This window comes from Brassica rapa, chromosome A02, assembly GCF_000309985.2.
Source record: "Brassica rapa cultivar Chiifu-401-42 chromosome A02, CAAS_Brap_v3.01, whole genome shotgun sequence".
In the NCBI taxonomy this organism is placed as follows: Eukaryota; Viridiplantae; Streptophyta; class Magnoliopsida; order Brassicales; family Brassicaceae; genus Brassica; species Brassica rapa.
The window spans coordinates 28,354,672-28,373,266 of NC_024796.2; the positions used below are offsets into that span (position 1 = coordinate 28,354,672).

General features: G+C 37.5%; 5 protein-coding genes and 1 non-coding gene across 8 annotated transcripts; 3 read left to right on the forward strand and 3 right to left on the reverse strand.

The window, feature by feature from the left end:
• Window positions 1–89: 89 nt before the first annotated feature.
• Window positions 90–5,327, forward strand: LOC103854665 (acyl-CoA-binding domain-containing protein 5). 2 transcript variants are annotated; one of them, XM_009131623.3, is made up of 18 exons: window positions 90–862; window positions 995–1,065; window positions 1,397–1,460; window positions 1,551–1,622; window positions 1,794–1,988; window positions 2,090–2,167; window positions 2,314–2,424; window positions 2,592–2,658; window positions 2,760–2,821; window positions 3,053–3,192; window positions 3,354–3,480; window positions 3,553–3,667; window positions 3,816–3,904; window positions 3,986–4,069; window positions 4,151–4,336; window positions 4,444–4,590; window positions 4,751–4,810; window positions 4,912–5,327. In XM_009131623.3, the coding sequence occupies exons 1-18, from the start codon at window positions 707–709 to the stop codon at window positions 5,092–5,094; spliced, it is 2,007 nt and encodes a 668-aa protein (XP_009129871.1). In that variant the 5' UTR covers window positions 90–706; the 3' UTR covers window positions 5,095–5,327. The 2 variants fall into 2 exon arrangements, with proteins under 2 accessions (XP_009129871.1, XP_009129872.1); XM_009131624.3 differs by having other exon boundaries at window positions 102–862; window positions 1,797–1,988.
• A 296-nt stretch (window positions 5,328–5,623) lies between these two features.
• LOC103854670 (heparan-alpha-glucosaminide N-acetyltransferase) lies at window positions 5,624–18,401 on the forward strand. Of its 2 annotated transcripts, none has more exons than XR_004455173.1 (11): window positions 5,624–5,900; window positions 15,756–15,920; window positions 15,986–16,123; window positions 16,203–16,284; window positions 16,693–16,769; window positions 16,846–16,961; window positions 17,040–17,274; window positions 17,341–17,581; window positions 17,668–17,749; window positions 17,826–17,969; window positions 18,059–18,397. XR_004455173.1 is itself a non-coding variant. In XM_009131629.3 (11 exons), exons 2-11 carry the CDS (start codon window positions 15,783–15,785, stop codon window positions 18,203–18,205), a joined length of 1,410 nt encoding a protein of 469 aa, XP_009129877.1. In that variant the 5' UTR covers window positions 5,624–5,900; window positions 15,758–15,782; the 3' UTR covers window positions 18,206–18,401. The 2 variants fall into 2 exon arrangements, 1 of the variants encoding a protein (XP_009129877.1); XM_009131629.3 differs by having other exon boundaries at window positions 15,758–15,920; window positions 17,668–17,759; window positions 18,059–18,401.
• Window positions 6,537–7,316, reverse strand: LOC103854667 (probable histone H2A.5). The gene is made up of 2 exons (XM_009131625.3): window positions 7,036–7,316; window positions 6,537–6,949 (listed from the first exon to the last, which is right to left on the reverse strand). Exons 1-2 carry the CDS (start codon window positions 7,243–7,245, stop codon window positions 6,686–6,688), a joined length of 474 nt encoding a protein of 157 aa, XP_009129873.2. The 5' UTR covers window positions 7,246–7,316; the 3' UTR covers window positions 6,537–6,685.
• LOC103854668 (heavy metal-associated isoprenylated plant protein 36) lies at window positions 10,947–12,569 on the forward strand. Its single transcript, XM_009131626.3, has 3 exons — window positions 10,947–11,168; window positions 11,266–11,341; window positions 11,408–12,569. The coding sequence occupies exons 1-3, from the start codon at window positions 11,043–11,045 to the stop codon at window positions 12,283–12,285; spliced, it is 1,080 nt and encodes a 359-aa protein (XP_009129874.2). The 5' UTR covers window positions 10,947–11,042; the 3' UTR covers window positions 12,286–12,569.
• On the reverse strand, window positions 13,077–13,961 carry LOC103854669 (40S ribosomal protein S21-2). Its single transcript, XM_009131628.3, has 4 exons — window positions 13,816–13,961; window positions 13,643–13,728; window positions 13,425–13,557; window positions 13,077–13,285 (listed from the first exon to the last, which is right to left on the reverse strand). Exons 2-4 carry the CDS (start codon window positions 13,690–13,692, stop codon window positions 13,220–13,222), a joined length of 249 nt encoding a protein of 82 aa, XP_009129876.1. The 5' UTR covers window positions 13,693–13,728; window positions 13,816–13,961; the 3' UTR covers window positions 13,077–13,219.
• On the reverse strand, window positions 14,045–14,116 carry TRNAE-UUC. Its single transcript has one exon. It is a non-coding gene; the product is annotated as a tRNA-Glu (tRNA).
• Window positions 18,402–18,595: the final 194 nt, after the last annotated feature.

Genomic DNA, 18,595 nt, shown 5'->3' on the forward strand with positions numbered 1-18,595 from the left:
GTAAAATTCACTTGTAAATTATAGTTTTATTGGATATGGTATTTATAAATTTAATTTAAAATCTGATAGTATTCAATGAATGATTTAAATCTAGTTTTTAAAATCCAATGTTATTTAACTTCAAATGATTTAAAAGTTTTTTGTATTTAAAATTGATTTCAAATCATTTGTGGTTGATTCTTTCGTGAACAAATGATTGAAATCAAAATCTAAGGTATATTGCATAGATTTTATAATTCATTAACTAAAAATTATGTTTGAATTTAAAATTTTAATTGTTAACAAAACTTGATAATTGATTTTAAATCGCTGATTGAATAAACAAATCAGGGTTCGTTTCACTTGTAACAATTTTATCACCAAATTGAACCGTCATACTAGATTTTCGGTTAAATTTGATTATTTCCAGATAACAATTTAGTTTAAAATTTAGAAGAACATTTAATTGACGGTCGAATTGAACCGATAGATAAATTAATTTAGAATTTTTATTCGGTTCGGTTCGTCATGTTTGGTTTGGTTTAAACGGCATGCCTATATAAACGCTGCATCTATCCATTCGTAATTAAACAACTAAATTTAAATTGATCCGAAAGCCTTCTTTTTTTCTTTTTTTTCTTGATCCGAAAACTTGAACCCGAGTGTTGTTGGCTCTTCCTCCTTCCCCCATCGTCTCTCGAATCAAATCCGCGAAAGGAAAACAAAAATGGCGAAGGCGAGCGCTACCCTCGCTTACCCCGACAGATTCTACGCCGCCGTATCGTACCTCGGCCTCGACGGATCTGTACCGTCTTCCGTGAAACAACTCAGCTCCAAATTCTCCAACGACACCGCGCTGCTTCTCCACGCGCTTCACAAGCAGGTCCGAAACAAATATCTATTTCGAATTCCACTAGATCTAAACAACATGATTGATTTGATTGGCGATTCGACTTATTGATCATCGTTGTGGTAAAAGAAAGGCTTATTGATACTGGCTTGACATGTTAATCAGGCTACTGTAGGACCTTGCAATGTACCAAAACCTAGTGCGTGGAATCCAGCTGAGCAAAGCAATTGGAGAAGGTTAGATTCATCCCTGCCTTCCTTACACTAATAAGGAGAGGCTCTTTAGATTCCGTCAGTGTATGCTACATTATGTAGCTTCCTAGTCCAAAAGACATTAAACGCAAAAGAGAGTATTATTGATGATGTAGTAGTAGTTTTAGATGTGGTACTTTTGTTTCCATGCATGGGGAATAAATGAAAAGAGTTGCATTAAACTTTGGTGTTGTACTACTGTATGCAAAAATGATGGTCACATGCCGTGGGAAAGTCATCTTAGAGATTCCCATTATGCAAATACAAACCTACTTTGTCCTTGTGAGCTTTCCTAAGAGATGTACGTGTTTACTAGTTGGCAGGGGCTTGGAGCCATGCCCTCCATTGAGGCAATGCGTCACTTTGTGAAAATTCTAGAGGTAGCCAACAGAGAATTTTTTATGCCCATTTTGCTTAATTTGTGGATCATCGGCTAAATTCGTCCCCTATATTCCTCATTTTAAAAAAAGGAAGGAGATCCTAGTTGGTATCCAAATCCAACGAACTCTGCCCCAGAGCCTGCTATAGATGTCCAAATCAGTGTGAGTTTTTTGAAAAATTTCATTGCTTGTACATAGGATCAAGTTTCAATTTGTGCATGTACTGCTAGCAAAATTTCATTCCATCTTTAGCCATTTAGGTTCAGACTTTTCATTCCTTTTCCTAAAGAGATGTATCTTACTCATTTAGTAATTGGGATTGATTCTCTGTAGCAGAGCACAAAGGCGGAGCCGAGTGTTGAGAATGGAGGTTCTTTTGGTGAGACAATGACGACTGCTACAGAGGATGGACGGTTGATGGAAACCCAAGATAAAGATGTAGTTTTGGAAAACCCAAATACTATTTCTGTGTATAACCAGTGGACGGCACCATTTACATTAGGACAGCCACCAAAAGCTCGGTATGAGGTATTGTTTTATCTAAACATCTTGTGGAACATCAAAGAAGAGGATCTCTCTTCGTGTATCTTCTCTCTTTTCTAACTCTTGTTTATTAAATTCGTTTCCAGCATGGAGCAGCGGTTATTCAAGATAAGATGTATATGTATGGTGGAAACCACAACGGGCGTTATCTGGGTGATCTTCATGTAAGCAACTTATAGCATTCTTTGAAAAGCATTAACTGTATCTAATCAGAATATTTGGTTTCAGTTTTGCCTACCTTCAGGAATCTTCTCCTATTATTTTCTGTGGAATAAAAGCATATTTTCTGTAAATGGTGTTTGAAATACAGGTTTTAGATCTAAAAAACTGGACTTGGTCAAGAGTTGAAACCAAGGTTGTGACTGAATCACAGGAAACATCATCTCCAGCAACACTAACTCACTGTGCTGGTCATTCGTTGGTTTGTGTTCTAACTATTATTTTTTTCTTTGGTTTTCTAGCCTTGATATATCAAAGGCAAGGTTGAAAGTACAGTAATCTCCTTATGAAATCCACATGCTACTAGTTTATAGCAGATATAATCTTGAAATACGTTATTATCACTGGCCTTCCCTTTTTGTTATGTAGATACCATGGGACAACAAGCTTCTGTCTATCGGTGGCCATGCAAAGGATCCCTCAGAATCAATTCTAGGTAAGAGTTTAAACGCTTATGAAGTTGCTAATTTCAGGTAAGTTGTAGTTTTGTGCATGCTTATTTTGTATATCACTTTTTCTTCTGTTTTCTCGTCACAGTTAAGGTCTTTGATCTGCATACCTGTACATGGTCAATCTTAAAGACAGATGGAAAGCCACCGGTACATCATCTTTTCTCCTAAGTTTTTCTAATCCTTATATGGGAAACTTTTCTATGTAGTAACCTAGTAAACTTTCCTTATATGACAATTGGCTCTCATTTTTCCTTCTTAGTATTCCCTGGTGTTAAGTTGCATCCGAATGCAATTTATTGATCTTCTTTCTGATATTTGAAATGGAGTATGTAGTTTGGCTTCTTCGACACTATGTTTATCACTCTTTCTTGCTTGCAGATTTCACGTGGAGGCCAGTCAGTGACTCTTGTGGGAAAAAAATTGGTGATATTTGGCGGCCAGGATGTAAATAAATCGCTTCTGAATGATTTGCATCTACTTGATCTGGATACCATGACCTGGGATGAGATAGATGCCGTGTAAGATCCTATGACGTTTCTGCACTTTATTCAATTTTTTTTGAAGAAGTCAAATCATTTGTTTAAAGACTAGATACAAATTCAGAAATTGAAGGAAATTTCACAAATCCGCCAGTTATCAACTTTCCGCAGTTCAAAGTTAAACTTCTGTCAACTTGCAGGGGTTCCCCTCCATCTCCAAGGTCTGATCATGCAGCTGCAGTGCATGCTGAGCGTCATCTTCTAATATTTGGCGGAGGATCACATACAAACTGTTTTAGTGATCTGCACGTTCTTGATTTGCAAACTGTACGTTAAGCTTCTCTTTTTCTCAACAACGCTCTTTGTTGGCTTCTTAACATATGCGTTTCCATATTATAGATGGAATGGTCAAGACATGCACAACAAGGTGAAGCCCCAACTCCACGTGCTGGACACGCTGGTGTGACGATTGGGGAGAACTGGTTTATCGTTGGCGGTGGAGATAACAAGAGCGGTATATTTTGCACTTTTCCCTTTGCGACTCTTAATCTTCCCAACAAGCATGTGTTACTTTTTACGTTACATCACTGGAACCTTTCCTGGAAAAACAAATAACTTTCTATTGTGATTAATTGTGATGCTTGCTGGTACTTTTACCGCAGGGGCATGTGAGACTGTTGTATTAAATATGTCAACTCTTGCGTGGTCAGTACTCACATCAGTCCAAGGAGGTGTACCTCTCGCTAGCGAGGTAGATAACGTTCTTTTTCCAGAAACGTGGAACTTTTTCATTCTTCCAGAGTTGAGCTGCAAAACGTTACTTTGATAACAGGGATTGAGTTTAGTTGTGAGCTCATATAATGGTGAAGACGTAATCGTTGCTTTTGGTGGATACAACGGACGTTACAACAACGAGGTACTCATAGTTACATACATTTTGTCATGATTTGTATTTTTTTTCAACTCGGTTGTTAACTCTGTATTTTGCCAATCACAGGTGAATGTTCTTAAACCAAGCCACAAATCAAGCTTGAAATCAAAGATTATGGAAGCTTCTCCTGTGCGTGATAGTGTTTCTGCTGTTAACAACGCCACCACAAGAGATATTGAGTCAGAGATCGGGGTGAGCCAAGAAAGCAAAGTACGGGAAATTGTCATGGATAATGTTAACTCCGGATCAAAGGTATCTTCCCGCATAACTTTTCCCTCCTTAAAATGTGAAAATATGAAGAGATTTGAAATTTTTTTCTCTGTATTTTCTTTTGTCATTTTGAATATGAAAATCCATAGGTTGAAGGTAAAAGCGAGCGCATTATCACATCCCTTAGATCGGAGAAGGAAGAACTGGAGGCATCACTGAGCAAGGAGAAGATACAAACTCTGCAACTGAAGGAAGAGTTAACAGAAACAGAAACGAGAAGCGCAGAGTTATACAAGGTAATAAATAATACTATTGCCTTCAAATTAGTTCTTTTATTCAGTCTTGCATTGTATCATTTGGAAAAGTATTAATAAGCAAGACACATGAGTTTGAGAGAATTTTCTTGAGAGATTGTTTTGTCATATCAACATTACTTTTTGTATTTTGATGTATTAGGAACTTCACTCTGTGCGGAGCCAACTTGCAGCAGAACAGTCAAGGTGTTTCAAGTTAGAGGTAATTAGATTCTTTACCAAGAATATTACTTTTCTTTCCTTTTTGAAAGTGTATTGTAAGTTCTGGGTTTGATTATCTGGACCTCTGCAATTTCCCTTCAGGTTGAAGTTGCAGAGGTAAGACAAAAGCTTCAGACAATGGAAACACTTGAAAAGGAACTCGAACTACTCCACCGTCAACGAGCGGTTGCGTCTGAACAAGCCGCCGTCAATATGAATGGCAAACGACAAAGCTCTGGTGGCGTCTGGGGATGGCTTGCTGGAACTCCTCCGCCAAAAACTTGATTCCCCCATTAAGTTTTGTCTCTTCCATTACCAGCCTCTTCTTCTACATCAGTATTTACCTTTAGAAAAGAGATAAACATCATACAGAAATTTTGTTGGTACACTTGTCAGAGTTGGTTCTTTACTGAAAATAAGGTGTAAATGGGTATATCTACAATCGTATGATTGAGCTTTATTATTATTGCCGTTTGGAAGATTTTTATGTATGTATGTATGTATATATATGGTGGTGATTTGTGCTTGGATTAAGTTACTGTTATAGAGTGTAACATGATTTCATTATACTAGGTGTACTTTCTCTGTGATGTGGACAGGATACTCCTAAAGCCAAGCATCATGAACCAGAAAACGCGAAGAAGATGATGAACTGCAGAGCCAATGGCACCAGCGACAACCAACACCAAACATAAACCTTAGATCCTGTTTGAAGAAACCACGCGATGAACCAAGCACTAGTGGCAACCATAAAATGTTGTTTTTTTAGTATTCAGGATGTGATGATATATTAGTATGTTACATATTAGTAATATGATATTAATCAACTTTGTTATTTTGATCATGTATTACCAATTTACCATTCATAAGGTGGGATCTCTATATACCCCTCTTGCTCTCGTTGTCTCGTTGTTTCAGTTTTCGTGTTTTTATTTTTACCACTACATGCCCATGCACCGATAATGCTGGTCTAAACAATACCTAGCTTTCTTTTCTTAAATTAAAAAAAGGTAATTATTATTACCTCGGTTTTTGATACGAGTCATTCGAACTTCGAAGGAACAGAGAGATAGAGAGATAGAGAGAGAGAGATGGGTACCAAAGCTGTTTCGAACACTGGACCCCAAGTGGAAAGGACATAACCACAACCAAATGGACCAGGTTCGCTTTGGTGCCTGTATTCCTGTTGTCCAAATCTTAGAACTTAAAAATAAAAAAAATTGAGTGGCCAGTTTAATTACTAGATGAAAAACAGTATAACACTCTAACTCCTCTTCCAACAAAGGTTGAGAGAAAACACTCTAACTCCTCGATCAACTGCTAAAAACAGTAAAACACTCTAACTCCTCGATCAACTTTAAATCTTTAATTAAATGTTATACGAAATGAAACCATTTGTAAGTATTTTTTTGTTTTAAATGACATGAACAAACATAGGTTCGCTTACATCCGTTGTCAAATAGGAAAGCAAATCCCATTAAATCAAAATAAAACAAAACCCAAGTAAAGCAAAAAAATCAACTGGAGAGTAGTTACATCGCACGCTGACGAGCAATTTAAACGGGTCTCTAATGAGGCTCTTCAATCAGGCACAAATTAAAACCTAATACAATGATACATTTATTCAGCTAAAACAGTCATTAACGAACTGCTTTGATTAATACTACCGACTTTGCCATAACTCTACATTCAATTTCTCAAGTTCAATCTTTGATGAATAACAAGAATGAGATCCAGAAAGATATTTTATTTTTTTTATTCGATTAGACAGAAACTCAGAAACATACCCGGAGAAGTTAGTTCCTTCATTACAAATGTATAAAAACATAAATAACATTAATGAGAAACCCTAAACAAAACAAAGCGACACCGTTTTTCAACCCTTCTTGGGAGAAAGCTTCTTAGCCGGCGAAGAAGCTTTCACTTTCTCTGCTTTCACTTTCTCACCTTGAGACGAACCAGCAGTCCTCTTAGGAAGCAGAACCGGGTTGATATTCGGAAGCACACCGCCACTCGCTATCGTCACACCGTGCAACAGCTTCCCCAGCTCCTCATCGTTCCTTATCGCCAAACAAAGATGCCTCGGGTTTATCCTGTTCTTCTTGTTATCCCTCGCCGCGTTTCCAGCTAGCTCAAGAACCTAACATAAACAGATAAAGATAAAGATGATTAGAATCAAGATCCGTAAAAGATTTCAATCAGAGAGATCTTATGGAGAATTATTACCTCGGCGGCGAGGTACTCGAGAACAGCGGCGAGGTAGACCGGAGCGCCGGAGCCGTACCTGACCGCGTAACGGCCTTTCTTAAGGTAACGAGCGATACGACCGACGGGGAACTGGAGACCGGCTTTGACGGACTTGGAGACGCTCTTCTTGCGGTCTCCTCCCCTTCTTCCACCTCTCGCTGGCTTGGTTGCTGCTGCTGATGACTCCATCGGGATTTTGTTTTTTTTTTAATAAACGGATCTAAAGAGAGTTGAGTGTACTGTTTGTGTAATGAGGTCATAGCAACATGTATGTATATAAAATAAAATATCATGTTTTTGCCACGCTGGCGATCCGAGTGTTAGTGAAGTTAACGGTTCAGATTGTATTTAGCTGGTTTTGATCCAACGGTCACTCTTTACAGTCAGAAAACAAGAGTATGTATTAATCTTTAGGTCAAAGACCTTCTCTTTATACAAAGGTTTCATTCCTAAACTAGATTTACAAGATATATGAAAATTAATGGCAATATATTCTAAGAGATATATACAGATATGTTCATATCCGAATAGAGATAGTAATCATGGACTTGGACCATGGACTTGGCCCGTAAAGGACTGTCGTGAAACGGTATTGGGACGAGGTTTTCTAGGCCCATAAATTTGCAGGCCTCGCGGGACGAGTCTTTGCGGGACTGGGCCTTTTGCTGGATTACATGGACCCACATTTTTTTCATTTCTTATTTCACCTGAAAAAAACGAGAAGGAGAGTGAGAAGAAAATGATTCTTGTGACTTTTCCCCATAAAAAATAGGGAGTTCCAGCGATGATGATTCGAGCTCCGGTGATGATGATTCGAGATCCGGCGATGACAACTCCAGCTCCAACAATGACGATTCGAGCTCTGGTGGTGTTTTAATTTGGTTTTCTCTATTTATTACACACAACTATGAATTGCTTTATTACAATGTGGGATTTATTGTTTAAGTTGATTGGTTTTGTTTTCAGTACTGTGAAATGGTGTTTTTCTTAAATTAAATTTGGTTACAATGATGTTGTTTAGGAGAAAAGTTAGTTGTATATCATGTCACTTGTATAATTTGACAAAGTGATTCACGATTTTTTTTTTAAATCCAAAGAATTACAAAGAGAGATGGTTTGATGAAGACATACAACACTTGAGCCAAGTTATTACAAAGACAACAACTCAATCAGATTCAAACTTAATAAAATCTTATGTTGATAACAAAAAAAAGGTTTTTAACTCAAGAGCACAAGCACAAACAGAGTTTTATGGCATTGATTTTGATAAGGCTTTAGTGAAGCTTAATGAGCTCTCTTCAACTCTCTTACACAACTCTTTCACTTGAACATTCATGAAGGAAGTTGTAGTAGACGGTTTGATAAAGAGGCATCCCGCGAGACGGCACGGCATGTATGTTAAGTGGTATGGGTTTGGGCCGGTATTCTGAGGACCCCAGCCCGCGTGGGACATGCCCGCTGTAACCCGCCCGATGACAAACCCGTCGCAGTACGGGACCAAACAGGATGGATAAACATGTTTGACATCTCTATATCCGAATACCATCTCTCAAGTTGGAGAGTGTAGATTTCAAACTCCCAACTTGATAAGAAATGCTCCAAACTCTTTATTCCCAAGAGATTTTGTCAATATATCAGTCAATTGCATCTTTGTGAAGACATGCTTCATTGTGATGAATTTTCTAACTATCTTGTCTCATATAAAATGATAACTGACACCCACATGTTTAGTCTTCTCATGACATACCGGATTTTCCGCCATATAAATCGCTGAGATATTGTTACAATAAACCAGTATTGGGGCATCAAATCAAACTCCAAGTGTAAAAAGTAGATTCATCAACCAATGCAACTCTTGAACTGTATCAGACATCGCTTTATACTCCGCTTCCATCGATGATCTTGACACTGTGTCTTGTTTATATGTTCTCCATGAGACTGGAGAATCTCCCAGCTGTATAAACCGTGCCATCAAAGATCATATAGTAAGAGGACATCCTCCCCAATCTGCATCACACCAAGCAGTAAGTATAAGGGGCTGGCCCGCTTTCAGCAACACGGCTTGACCAGGAATCCACTTCAGATATCTCACAACTCTCATAGCAGCATCCATATGATCTTGTTTCGGAGCCTGCATAAATTGTGAGAGTTTGTGGATCGCGTATGACAACTCTGGCCGAGTCACTCGTAGATAAATCAAATCTCCCTCAAATCCTCGATATATTTTCGGGTCAGAGATTGTCGCACCAGTCGCACGAGCGAGTTGGTGATTCTGATCCATTGGAAACGACGCAACAAGAGCAAGTCGAAGATTGGTTGCCCACTCATCATAGTTCAAACCTCTCAGCAACGGTTGGGAAATAACACTTCCCATATTGTCACTAGAACTCAAATCATAAGGAGAGTTGGTTCTCCACTGAACTCCACTCGTCTCCTTCACTTCTCCATCTTTAACCAAAGCTCCATCAGTCTTCACTTCCTCAGACATCTCAACACGGTTTTGACTTTGATCAAATAAGAATGATGAACAATATGCCAGAACCAAACGACAATCAAGAAAGAGTGATGATCGGCGCGAGTAAAGAATTGAAACCCTAGTAGGGTGATACCATGTCAGAAAACAAGAGTATCGTAAAAAGTTTCATGTATTAATCTTTAGGTCTAAGACCTTGTCTTTATACAATGGTTTAATTTCTAAACTAGATTTACAAGATATATGAAAATTAATGAAAATATATTCTAAGAGATATATATAGATATGTCCATATCTGAATATTTACACACCATAATGATGATGTGATGATTATGATGATAAATTTGTTGTCGACGTATTTAGTTGCTACACGTGGGAGCCGCAAAGGAAGGAGGGTATAAACACTCAGAGTAATCTCAGCCGTTAGATTCATCCCCACGTTAATTAAACGAGGTTTATCCATGTTAATAAAGGTTGACATTTTTCATTCCTAAGAAGCAGTTGAGAAACCTACATTAGGCAATAACAAGTAAAAAATATAGGTCAAATGTATTACAAGCTGCAGCCTTCGTTTTTTTTAGGGTATTTCAAATTAAAAAAAAAACATAAACATACAAAGTATGGTTTTATAACTATAAAATTGTAGAAAGTATGATGAGACAATCCTCATATTTAGCCAAACAATAGCTTAGAAAGAAAAAAGCTTATAAAATAAACTTAGTGAAACAAGACAAGAAGGAGAAAACACTAGGGAGAATGGTATCTGCAGCCTCAACGACCTCGTTTACCTTTCCCTCAGATTGTTGTCTAATCCATATATATCTTAAAAAAATTGAAGTGATTTAATTGGCTTTCTACTTCTTGACATGCTGAGATTTGTTGTAGCATCACTCAAAAACTCATCTCAATCAATCATCATGTTCAGTTTGACTATAAAGAGGCTGTCATGTATAGGTAAATGCATAAAAGCCAATGAATAGTTCCTTGCATAGTCGGTCCTGAGTAGAAGCAGACCAAGCCCATGTTTTCGATCACCAAACAATAATTATAAAAATCAAAAGTTATTTTAGCTAAGTTGGTTATTTAATAACCTTACACTATTTAAGGTAACGGGTTCGAAAGTTTTCCTCCAAACCAGCATATGATATATGCGACTTTAGTTGTGTTGTTAGCATTTGAAGTACTTTACATGAAGCTGCAAACTTTAATTATATATTAGCTTTAAGCTGCACATCTCACGTTCCACATATCAGCATCAAGTGGAAAATAACAGATTAGTTTGCTGAATAGGGCGAGAGGTTAGTATATGGTTTAATAAACTTTCTATAAAATAAAATAAAAAAGTTTTTACGAACAAAAGTAGTATTCTATTAGAATAAAGATAAAGCATAGTGGAGAATATTATCTAGGAGGACTCCCAAAAAATATAGAAGCCAAACATCATGTGTTCTATATTACATATGAAGTTGCATAACATCACTTTCCCTCTGCTTGGTTCTAATTTCTCTCTCCAATGGACCTTGGAACACAGATAGGAGCACAAATTGGTACAGAGATCGGAACAGATATTAAACCAGAGACATGCCAAGAAGATCAGAGACATGTTTTTCAAGAATACCAAGAACCTCTCAGATACACCGTAAGATCATTTTCAACACAATCAATTCTCATTATTGTCACCTTTATTTTCTTTCTTTAAATATAATCTTTTACCTGGTTTTTGTTGTTGTTGCAAGACATGGGTTTTGAGAGTTTCTATCCACTGCGAAGGATGCAAGAGAAAAATCAAGAAACTATTGAGCAAAATCGAAGGTAAGTAAAACATTTTCTCCTCATGTTGTGTTTTTTTGTTTTTCATAGACGTTTTCTTGTGGTTAGGTGTATACACAACGAACATCGACGTGAAGCAACAGAAAGTAACGGTGGTTGGAAACGTGGAGCCGGAGCTTTTGATCAAAAAGATCATGAAAGCTGGTAGACACGCCGAGCTATGGCCGACGTCGATGGACAACAACAACAACAACGAGTGTAACTACCAGCAGAGAGAGAAGAAACCAAAGAAACCTAAAAACGATGATGAGGACAGCAGCGAAGATGACGAAGACGACGGAAACAACAACAACAGCGGCGGGATGATGGACGGCGGCACATGCATTGGCGGGCCTCCCGGAGGCGGCGGTGATCAGGTGAAGCAAGTTGTGACGTTTGTAAACGGACAGCCTCAACCACCGTCTGGAGATGGAGCTCCAAAGAAGAAGAAGAAAAAGAAAAAGAAGAAGAAGAGCACCACGGTGGTGATGGAAGGAGGAGGCGGTGGTGGCGGTGGTGGTCCTCCGCCGCAGAACGGTGGACCACCGGAGACTGTGATATACTCTGCTCCACCACCAGATCAATACCATCCTCCTCATCAGCAGCAGCAGCATATGTATCCGACGGCTCACAGTCCTCCACGTCATTACCAACACCAAACGTACGGTCCTCCTCCTCCTACGTACTATCACGCGCAGCCTCAAACGGCGCCGTCCTATACTGTGAGCTATAACACGGCCCACGGGCCGAGTCAAAGTGGGCCGAGTAACGGTGGGAATGACAATGCGGCGTCGTATTACGCGGCTCCTCCTTCCTATTATTCTTACGAGTACGTGGACACGGGATACGAATCTCCGCCGCCCGAATTTTATTCGTATAGATCTCAGCCGTGCGAATCGTTTGAGGCACTCAGCGAAGGCAATCCAAACGCTTGTGGCGTCATGTGATTGGTCTAAAAGTTTTTAGAATCAAATGATTATAATTGGGCTTTGAAATGGCATCTTGTTAATGCTGAACGAGTTGTTACTAGACTGGTACTTTCACAAACAATCACTAAAAACAATCTCCATTGGTAAAATTAAATTGAATCAAATATGTATACCTTGAATAAAAAGATTTTGCACAATGAAATCTGAGGTTTCATGTAAGAGACATATATTTTGTATTTTAGTAGATATCTTATTGTAAATGAAATGTGATAAATTACGACTCTACAAAAAGAGTTGTGAAAGTGATGTACTATTTTCGAATATGCCATTTTGTATTTTGGGTACAAAATTTAGAATAGATGAGTTGAGAATATTTGGACTTTGAGAAGGAATAAATCTTTTTACAAAAGAAAAGAATAAGAATAATAGGGAAAGAGAGAGAAATTTGAAATGAATGGATGGCTTTTGAGATGCGCATATCTTTGATGACGAAGAATTTTATGTATTAGTGTGCCTCAGGGAATCGTATTTTTGGATTGACTCTTACTTGATTGATACAAAATAACTATTGTACTTTTCCATATAAGAAAAAGCAGTCATTTTTTTTACGTATGGAATCTAACACATACGTAAAACATTTCAGTTATTCTTTAATTCTTCTATAGTTAAAAAGAGAACCGAGCGAAGATGAGAATCTGATTCTAGTTTTATAAACCAATTCACGTTAACATACACTGATGTTTAAAATCATGCATGAGTAACATTAACTTTTTCTTCTTCTTATAGTAATGTTTATCGTACTAAAAGGCTTTGAGATTAATTGAAGTTATAATCTTACTAGCGAATCAGAAGAAACAAGTTCACTGAGTACAATAAAACAAAAGGTCAAAGCAAAATTCATTACTTAAGTGTATGTCCGAGAACGATAAAAAAAAACAGCTTTATAAGCTCTTTAAATCTGTTTGGCTTCGACCTTCTTCTTCTGCCATAGCCTGTCCACACCACTGTCTGCATCTCCCTGCAATATTAGATCATTGTTTGATAAATTAGTCATGCTGTTGAAGAATAATTAACCAAAGCTAAAATCTTACTAACAAAATGCTAAACCGGGCTGAACCAAACGAAAAACCAAGAATCAAGAGTCGTGTATCACAAACCTGGGCACGAACGAAACCGCAGAGAGCAAAGGTAGTGAACTGTCCGGTGTAGATACCATCAGCATCTAAATGACCAATGTTGAGCTGCACAGAGGCATGGTCCTTCGATGTGATCATCCGGTTAGTAGCAGAGCTGCATTATGTAAATATTTTGTCTTTTGAGAGATGAAAAAATAAAAATCAAATAGAGAATAATAAGAAGAAAATGTTGTAATTACCATTTCCTAGGAACGTATAACTCTGTGATCTGACCCTCTTCGTTTTGCATCTTGGAAGATTAGCTAGACTATTCTAATTCCAAACACTATTAAAAACAAAAAACAAAACATGTTGTGTTAGACTCTAATAGTACGAACACATTAAAAACAGGACACAGGGTTTATACGTTTACCTGAGGGAGGAGAAGCAAAAGCAAGTGCGGCGAGGGTAGAGAAACGACTAGACGGAGGAAGCTCACAGGGTTTATACGTTTGCTAAGAACCCTAAGTTTTAAAACGGGCCTGGCATAAAAAATCGTCATGCTGTTTGGTCTATTAAAGGCCCATGTTGCTATCTTTTATTTAACTTTAAAAAAAAACAGTATTTTTGATTAATATCAAAAGTTCAAAACTAAAAAAAAGCTCCGATGCCGGTAATCGAACCCGGGTCTCCTGGGTGAAAGCCAGATATCCTAACCGCTGGACGACATCGGATTTGTTGAATTCTCATCACCGTACATTTTAATTTACGATTTTAACATACGAATGTAAGTTAACTTCCGACTTTTGGTTATAGTTTTGTAAGATATGGAGGTGATGTGTAAGTGGCCACTGTTTGAATCTGAGATGTAGCGTTAGGAGTCTATTAAATGTTTCTGCATATTGTAAAATTTGTGTGCGAAGCAACTTTGTTTTTGTGTTAGCTTGTAGAGGTAAAGAATGGAGAGAGTTACAATGGGGGCATTTAGTAAAATTGTGATACATGGATGAACATTCATCTGCGTGAAGTAATCTATACAAAGTTTCCTCATGTCTAAATCAGTACCGGCCTTGTGCTAAAGCCCGTAAAGCTCAGGCTTAGAGCGCCAGAGATATTAAATAGTTTAGGGGCGCCAATTTGGCCAATTTGCACTTTAGTCTAGTGGTTGTAACCTGCTCTTGGTCTCTTCCTCTTATAGGTTCGAACCCACAGTCTCTTTTTTCTTCTTTCTTCCTTTTCCCTTCTTTTTGGTGATAATAATATTTTTCTATTTTCTGAGAATAACAGATTTATACGTAAGACATGCTTACATGTTCTAACAACTTAACTCTTTTGTTATGTATATTTTTATTACATGAACATCAAATAATATGGGATTAGATAACTAAGTTAATCAAACAAAACTCAATTATTTCTTTTGTTTTGTTAAAAGTGAGTTATCTTCTCCATCTGTCTTTCTTTTTAATTTTTGTTTTGGTTTTCCTAAAAGAGCTATGTGAATAAAAAATATTCATGTTCCAATGTTTCACTATGATTAAGCTTTGCAGGAGTGAGTCAGCCTTTATTTATTTTTGTAATTTGGTTAGAAACTTTTGAAATTCAAAAAACTTACTATCCCATCGTTTTAACATCTTTCTAAATCTCTGTGAAAAGAATTAAACTATCCTATCTATAAATTATTTATTTTGTGGTTTTCTATTCTTTGGATTTGTAAAAAAAAAAGCTATTACCAGATTTATGTTTTGAAAAGTTATTAAAATAGTATCTGAAAATAATGTTTTGATGTTTCGTTTTCCTTTTGAAAACAACTTTAGTTTTCATAATATTTGATACAATTTTGATTATATAATTAAAATACAGCAAATTTAAGTTATAGTAAAGGGGCACAATTTTTCTCAATAGCTTTAGGCGCCGGACGAGTCTGGACTGGCACTGGTCTAAATGATGCCTTTTTCAAACAGAATCATGATATTCCTGATAATTATTTAAACATGTCACAAAATTCTAATTTTAATTACTAGATTATATCAAAAAGCTGTTAATTCTGCTACAAAGCATATATAAAGCTACGTTATACTGTGTTGTGAAAAAAAAAAAAGGAGCAGGTCGTGGACATACGTGGTTGATGCAACCAATTAAGAATGTAGAATAAAACCAAATTTAAATAAGAAGTGGATAGAGAATGTTAAAACATTTTTACATTGTGATTGGTCTTTTTTTTTCTATATAATATTTCCTTGCATTAGACAAGTGAATATCTTTTGATTTGATTTATGTCAGATGACAAAAGAAAGAAAAAAAACTAAAAATTAGATATTAAGAAATTCTTACAGAACAGGAACCAGTGGCTTATGTTTTAGTAAGCACGTTAGTAGAGAGAGAGAGAGAGAGTTGAAAGTGATGTCGGAAATCAAAGTGGTGGATGTCATGAGTCACGATCAAGGCCTCCTCGTACACGAAGAAGCTGCTTCTACTTTGAACCTCAACGAAAAGAGACGACTTGCTTCTCTAGACATCTTCCGTGGCCTCACCGTCGCCGTATCTTTCTTCTCTCTACCCCTCTGAATTTTCAAACTTAGAAGCTTTCATTTTTCTCACTACAGCTGATGATCCTCGTGGATGACGCCGGAGGAGACTGGCCTGTGATCGCTCACGCTCCGTGGGAAGGCTGCAACTTGGCTGATTTCGTCATGCCTTTCTTCTTGTTCATCGTTGGCGTCTCCATCGCTCTTGCCTTCAAGGTTTGAAAGCTCTCTTTTTGTTCAATTTTAGTATTCTGATGGCTCAAACATACACAAATTAATACGTGTAAGTTTTCAGCGGGTTTCGAACAAGTTTGAAGCTTGTAAGAAGGTGGGGTTTAGGACATGCAAGCTCCTCTTCTGGGGTCTTCTACTACAAGGTAGTGATGTTCTTTGTCCTGTAACTTTGTAGCCCTCAAAACATGATAACATTCATGTTTGTTCAAGAAATCGCTAGACGGCAATTAAACCCTTTATAGGAGATTATTGATTATACGGGCATCTAGACCAATTTTTCGAACGCTTACACTGATTTAAAAAAAATTGTTTCATTTAGATCTGATTTGCTATCTAGGCGGATTCTAGATATCCTACACCGATTTTTAGAACACTGCACTAGTGGTTTAGCGCTTGGAGTCCGTTTCATTTCGCCCGGTTCGCGTTGGAAAGGGAGTTAATGCCGTGTTTTCGGCCCGGATTACCTCCGGGTTAATAATAATAAAAAAACTTGTAGCCTCAAAACATGATTTGTTATTGATATTTAACTCTTCATTTCTTTGGTTGTGTAGGGGGTTTCTCCCATGCTCCTGATGAATTAATCTATGGTGTTGATGTCACTATGATGAGGTTCTGTGGGATTCTCCAGGTCTTGTCTTAGCCTCAAAGATTCATCTTGTGTTTATATATACTCACTGACTTAAAGGATTCATGTTTTCGTGTAGAGAATAGCTTTATCCTACTTGGTAGTAGCACTAGTGGAGATTTTAACAAAGAACTCACATGAGGAAAGTCTCTCAACTGGAACGTTCTCAATATTCAAGTCATACTACTGGCACTGGTAACATAACATTTGATCTAATTTAGAATAGAAGTTCATGAAAAAGAGTTTCAGATTATTATTCTTTTACATTCACAGGATTGTTGGTGCATCAGTTCTTGTGATTTATCTCGCCACACTCTATGGAACTTACGTTCCTGATTGGGAGTTCGTTGTCTCTGATAAAGATAGCATTCTCTATGGAAAGATCAAATCCGTATCATGTGGAGTGAGAGGGAAGCTAAACCCTCCTTGTAACGCTGTTGGATATGTTGATAGACAAGTTCTAGGGATCAACCATATGTATCACCATCCTGCCTGGAGACGATCCAAGGTTACACTATTGTCTATGTCTCATGTCAATGAACACACCTCCTAATGTATTCTTTTTGAGACTTAGGCTTGCACTGATGATTCTCCTTACGAGGGATCTTTGCGCCAAGATGCACCGTCTTGGTGTCATGCTCCGTTTGAGCCTGAAGGAGTCCTAAGCTCTATATCTGCTATTCTTTCTACAATCATCGGAGTCCATTTTGGACACACCATCTTACACTTTAAGGAGCATTCAGCTCGGCTGAAACATTGGATCTCCACCGGTCTAGCTCTCCTTTCTCTAGGACTAACTCTACATTTCACCCACTGTGAGTAAACACAACACATTGTTCTTTAATCCAACTCACAAAACACTCTCTTCTCTTTGTTCACTTACATATATTAATGTTTGCAGTGATGCCTTTGAACAAACAACTCTATACTTTCAGCTACACATGCGTCACCTCCGGTGCAGCCGCCCTCGTCTTCTCCGCCTTGTATTCTCTGGTGATTCTTCTTCCAAACCACATAGACAATAAAATAAAGACTGTTAACAAACTTTGCACAAAACAGGTGGATGTATTGGAGTGGAAGCACGTGTTTCTACCTCTAGAATGGATAGGGATGAACGCGATGCTGGTGTACGTGATGGGAGCTGAAGGCGTTTTAGCTGCTTTCTTCAACGGTTGGTACTATCGCCACCCGAGCAATACACTGGTAAAAGTCTCTTAAATGAGCCTTGTGTTTCTCTTAATGGTCTAGTTGGAGTTTAGTAACAGTGTTGTTTATGGTGCTTGTGTGTTTAGATAAATTGGATTAAAGAGCATGTTTTCGTCAGAGTTTGGCATTCAAGAAGAGTTGGAGTTCTGATGTATGTTATTTTCGGGGAGATTCTCTTCTGGGGTTTGGTTACTGGTGTTTGCCACAGGTTCAAGATCTATTGGAAACTCTAAGCAGACCATGCAGAGAAACAGAACTCTATGCGAAGCTGTAGTACTATTAGTTAGGATATGTATAAGTCAGATTCGTTATAGCTTTTGTATATTCCTCCTCATAACTCTCTTTTGTGACACACATTCCGGAACTGATAACCGATCTTGTATCTTTAAAACCAAAAATACTAAACTGAATCAGAACCGAACCAAGAAACTGAATCAGTCTCGAACCAAGAACTGAATTGAACCAAGAACTGAATGATATTCGAATTTCTATAATATATATTATATTTATAAATATTAACTATATTTAATTTTAAAATAATTAAATAATTTAAATATATATTATTTATAAAATAAAATATCACAATTTTTGAATTACTAAAATAATTTAAATATATGTTATTT

Bases quoted from the DNA above. Each gene is read 5' to 3' on its own strand.
- LOC103854665 (XM_009131623.3), top strand. From the start codon at position 707: ATGGCGAAGGCGAGCGCTACCCTCGCTTACCCCGACAGATTCTACGCC. The intron at 2,168-2,313 runs GTAAGCAACTTA...TTTGAAATACAG, and splicing joins GTTATCTGGGTGATCTTCAT to GTTTTAGATCTAAAAAACTG. The intron at 2,659-2,759 runs GTAAGAGTTTAA...TTCTCGTCACAG, and splicing joins TCCCTCAGAATCAATTCTAG to TTAAGGTCTTTGATCTGCAT.
- LOC103854667 (XM_009131625.3), bottom strand. From the start codon at position 7,245: ATGGAGTCATCAGCAGCAGCAACCAAGCCAGCGAGAGGTGGAAGAAGG. The intron at 6,950-7,035 runs GTAATAATTCTC...TGTTTATGTTAG, and splicing joins TCGAGTACCTCGCCGCCGAG to GTTCTTGAGCTAGCTGGAAA.
- LOC103854668 (XM_009131626.3), top strand. From the start codon at position 11,043: ATGGACCTTGGAACACAGATAGGAGCACAAATTGGTACAGAGATCGGA. The intron at 11,169-11,265 runs GTAAGATCATTT...TGTTGTTGCAAG, and splicing joins AAGAACCTCTCAGATACACC to ACATGGGTTTTGAGAGTTTC. The intron at 11,342-11,407 runs GTAAGTAAAACA...TCTTGTGGTTAG, and splicing joins ACTATTGAGCAAAATCGAAG to GTGTATACACAACGAACATC.
- LOC103854669 (XM_009131628.3), bottom strand. From the start codon at position 13,692: ATGCAAAACGAAGAGGGTCAGATCACAGAGTTATACGTTCCTAGGAAA. The intron at 13,558-13,642 runs GTAATTACAACA...TACATAATGCAG, and splicing joins TTATACGTTCCTAGGAAATG to CTCTGCTACTAACCGGATGA. The intron at 13,286-13,424 runs GTTTGTGATACA...CTAATATTGCAG, and splicing joins GCGGTTTCGTTCGTGCCCAG to GGAGATGCAGACAGTGGTGT.
- LOC103854670 (XM_009131629.3), top strand. From the start codon at position 15,783: ATGTCGGAAATCAAAGTGGTGGATGTCATGAGTCACGATCAAGGCCTC. The intron at 16,285-16,692 runs GTAGTGATGTTC...TTGGTTGTGTAG, and splicing joins CTGGGGTCTTCTACTACAAG to GGGGTTTCTCCCATGCTCCT. The intron at 16,962-17,039 runs GTAACATAACAT...TTACATTCACAG, and splicing joins AAGTCATACTACTGGCACTG to GATTGTTGGTGCATCAGTTC.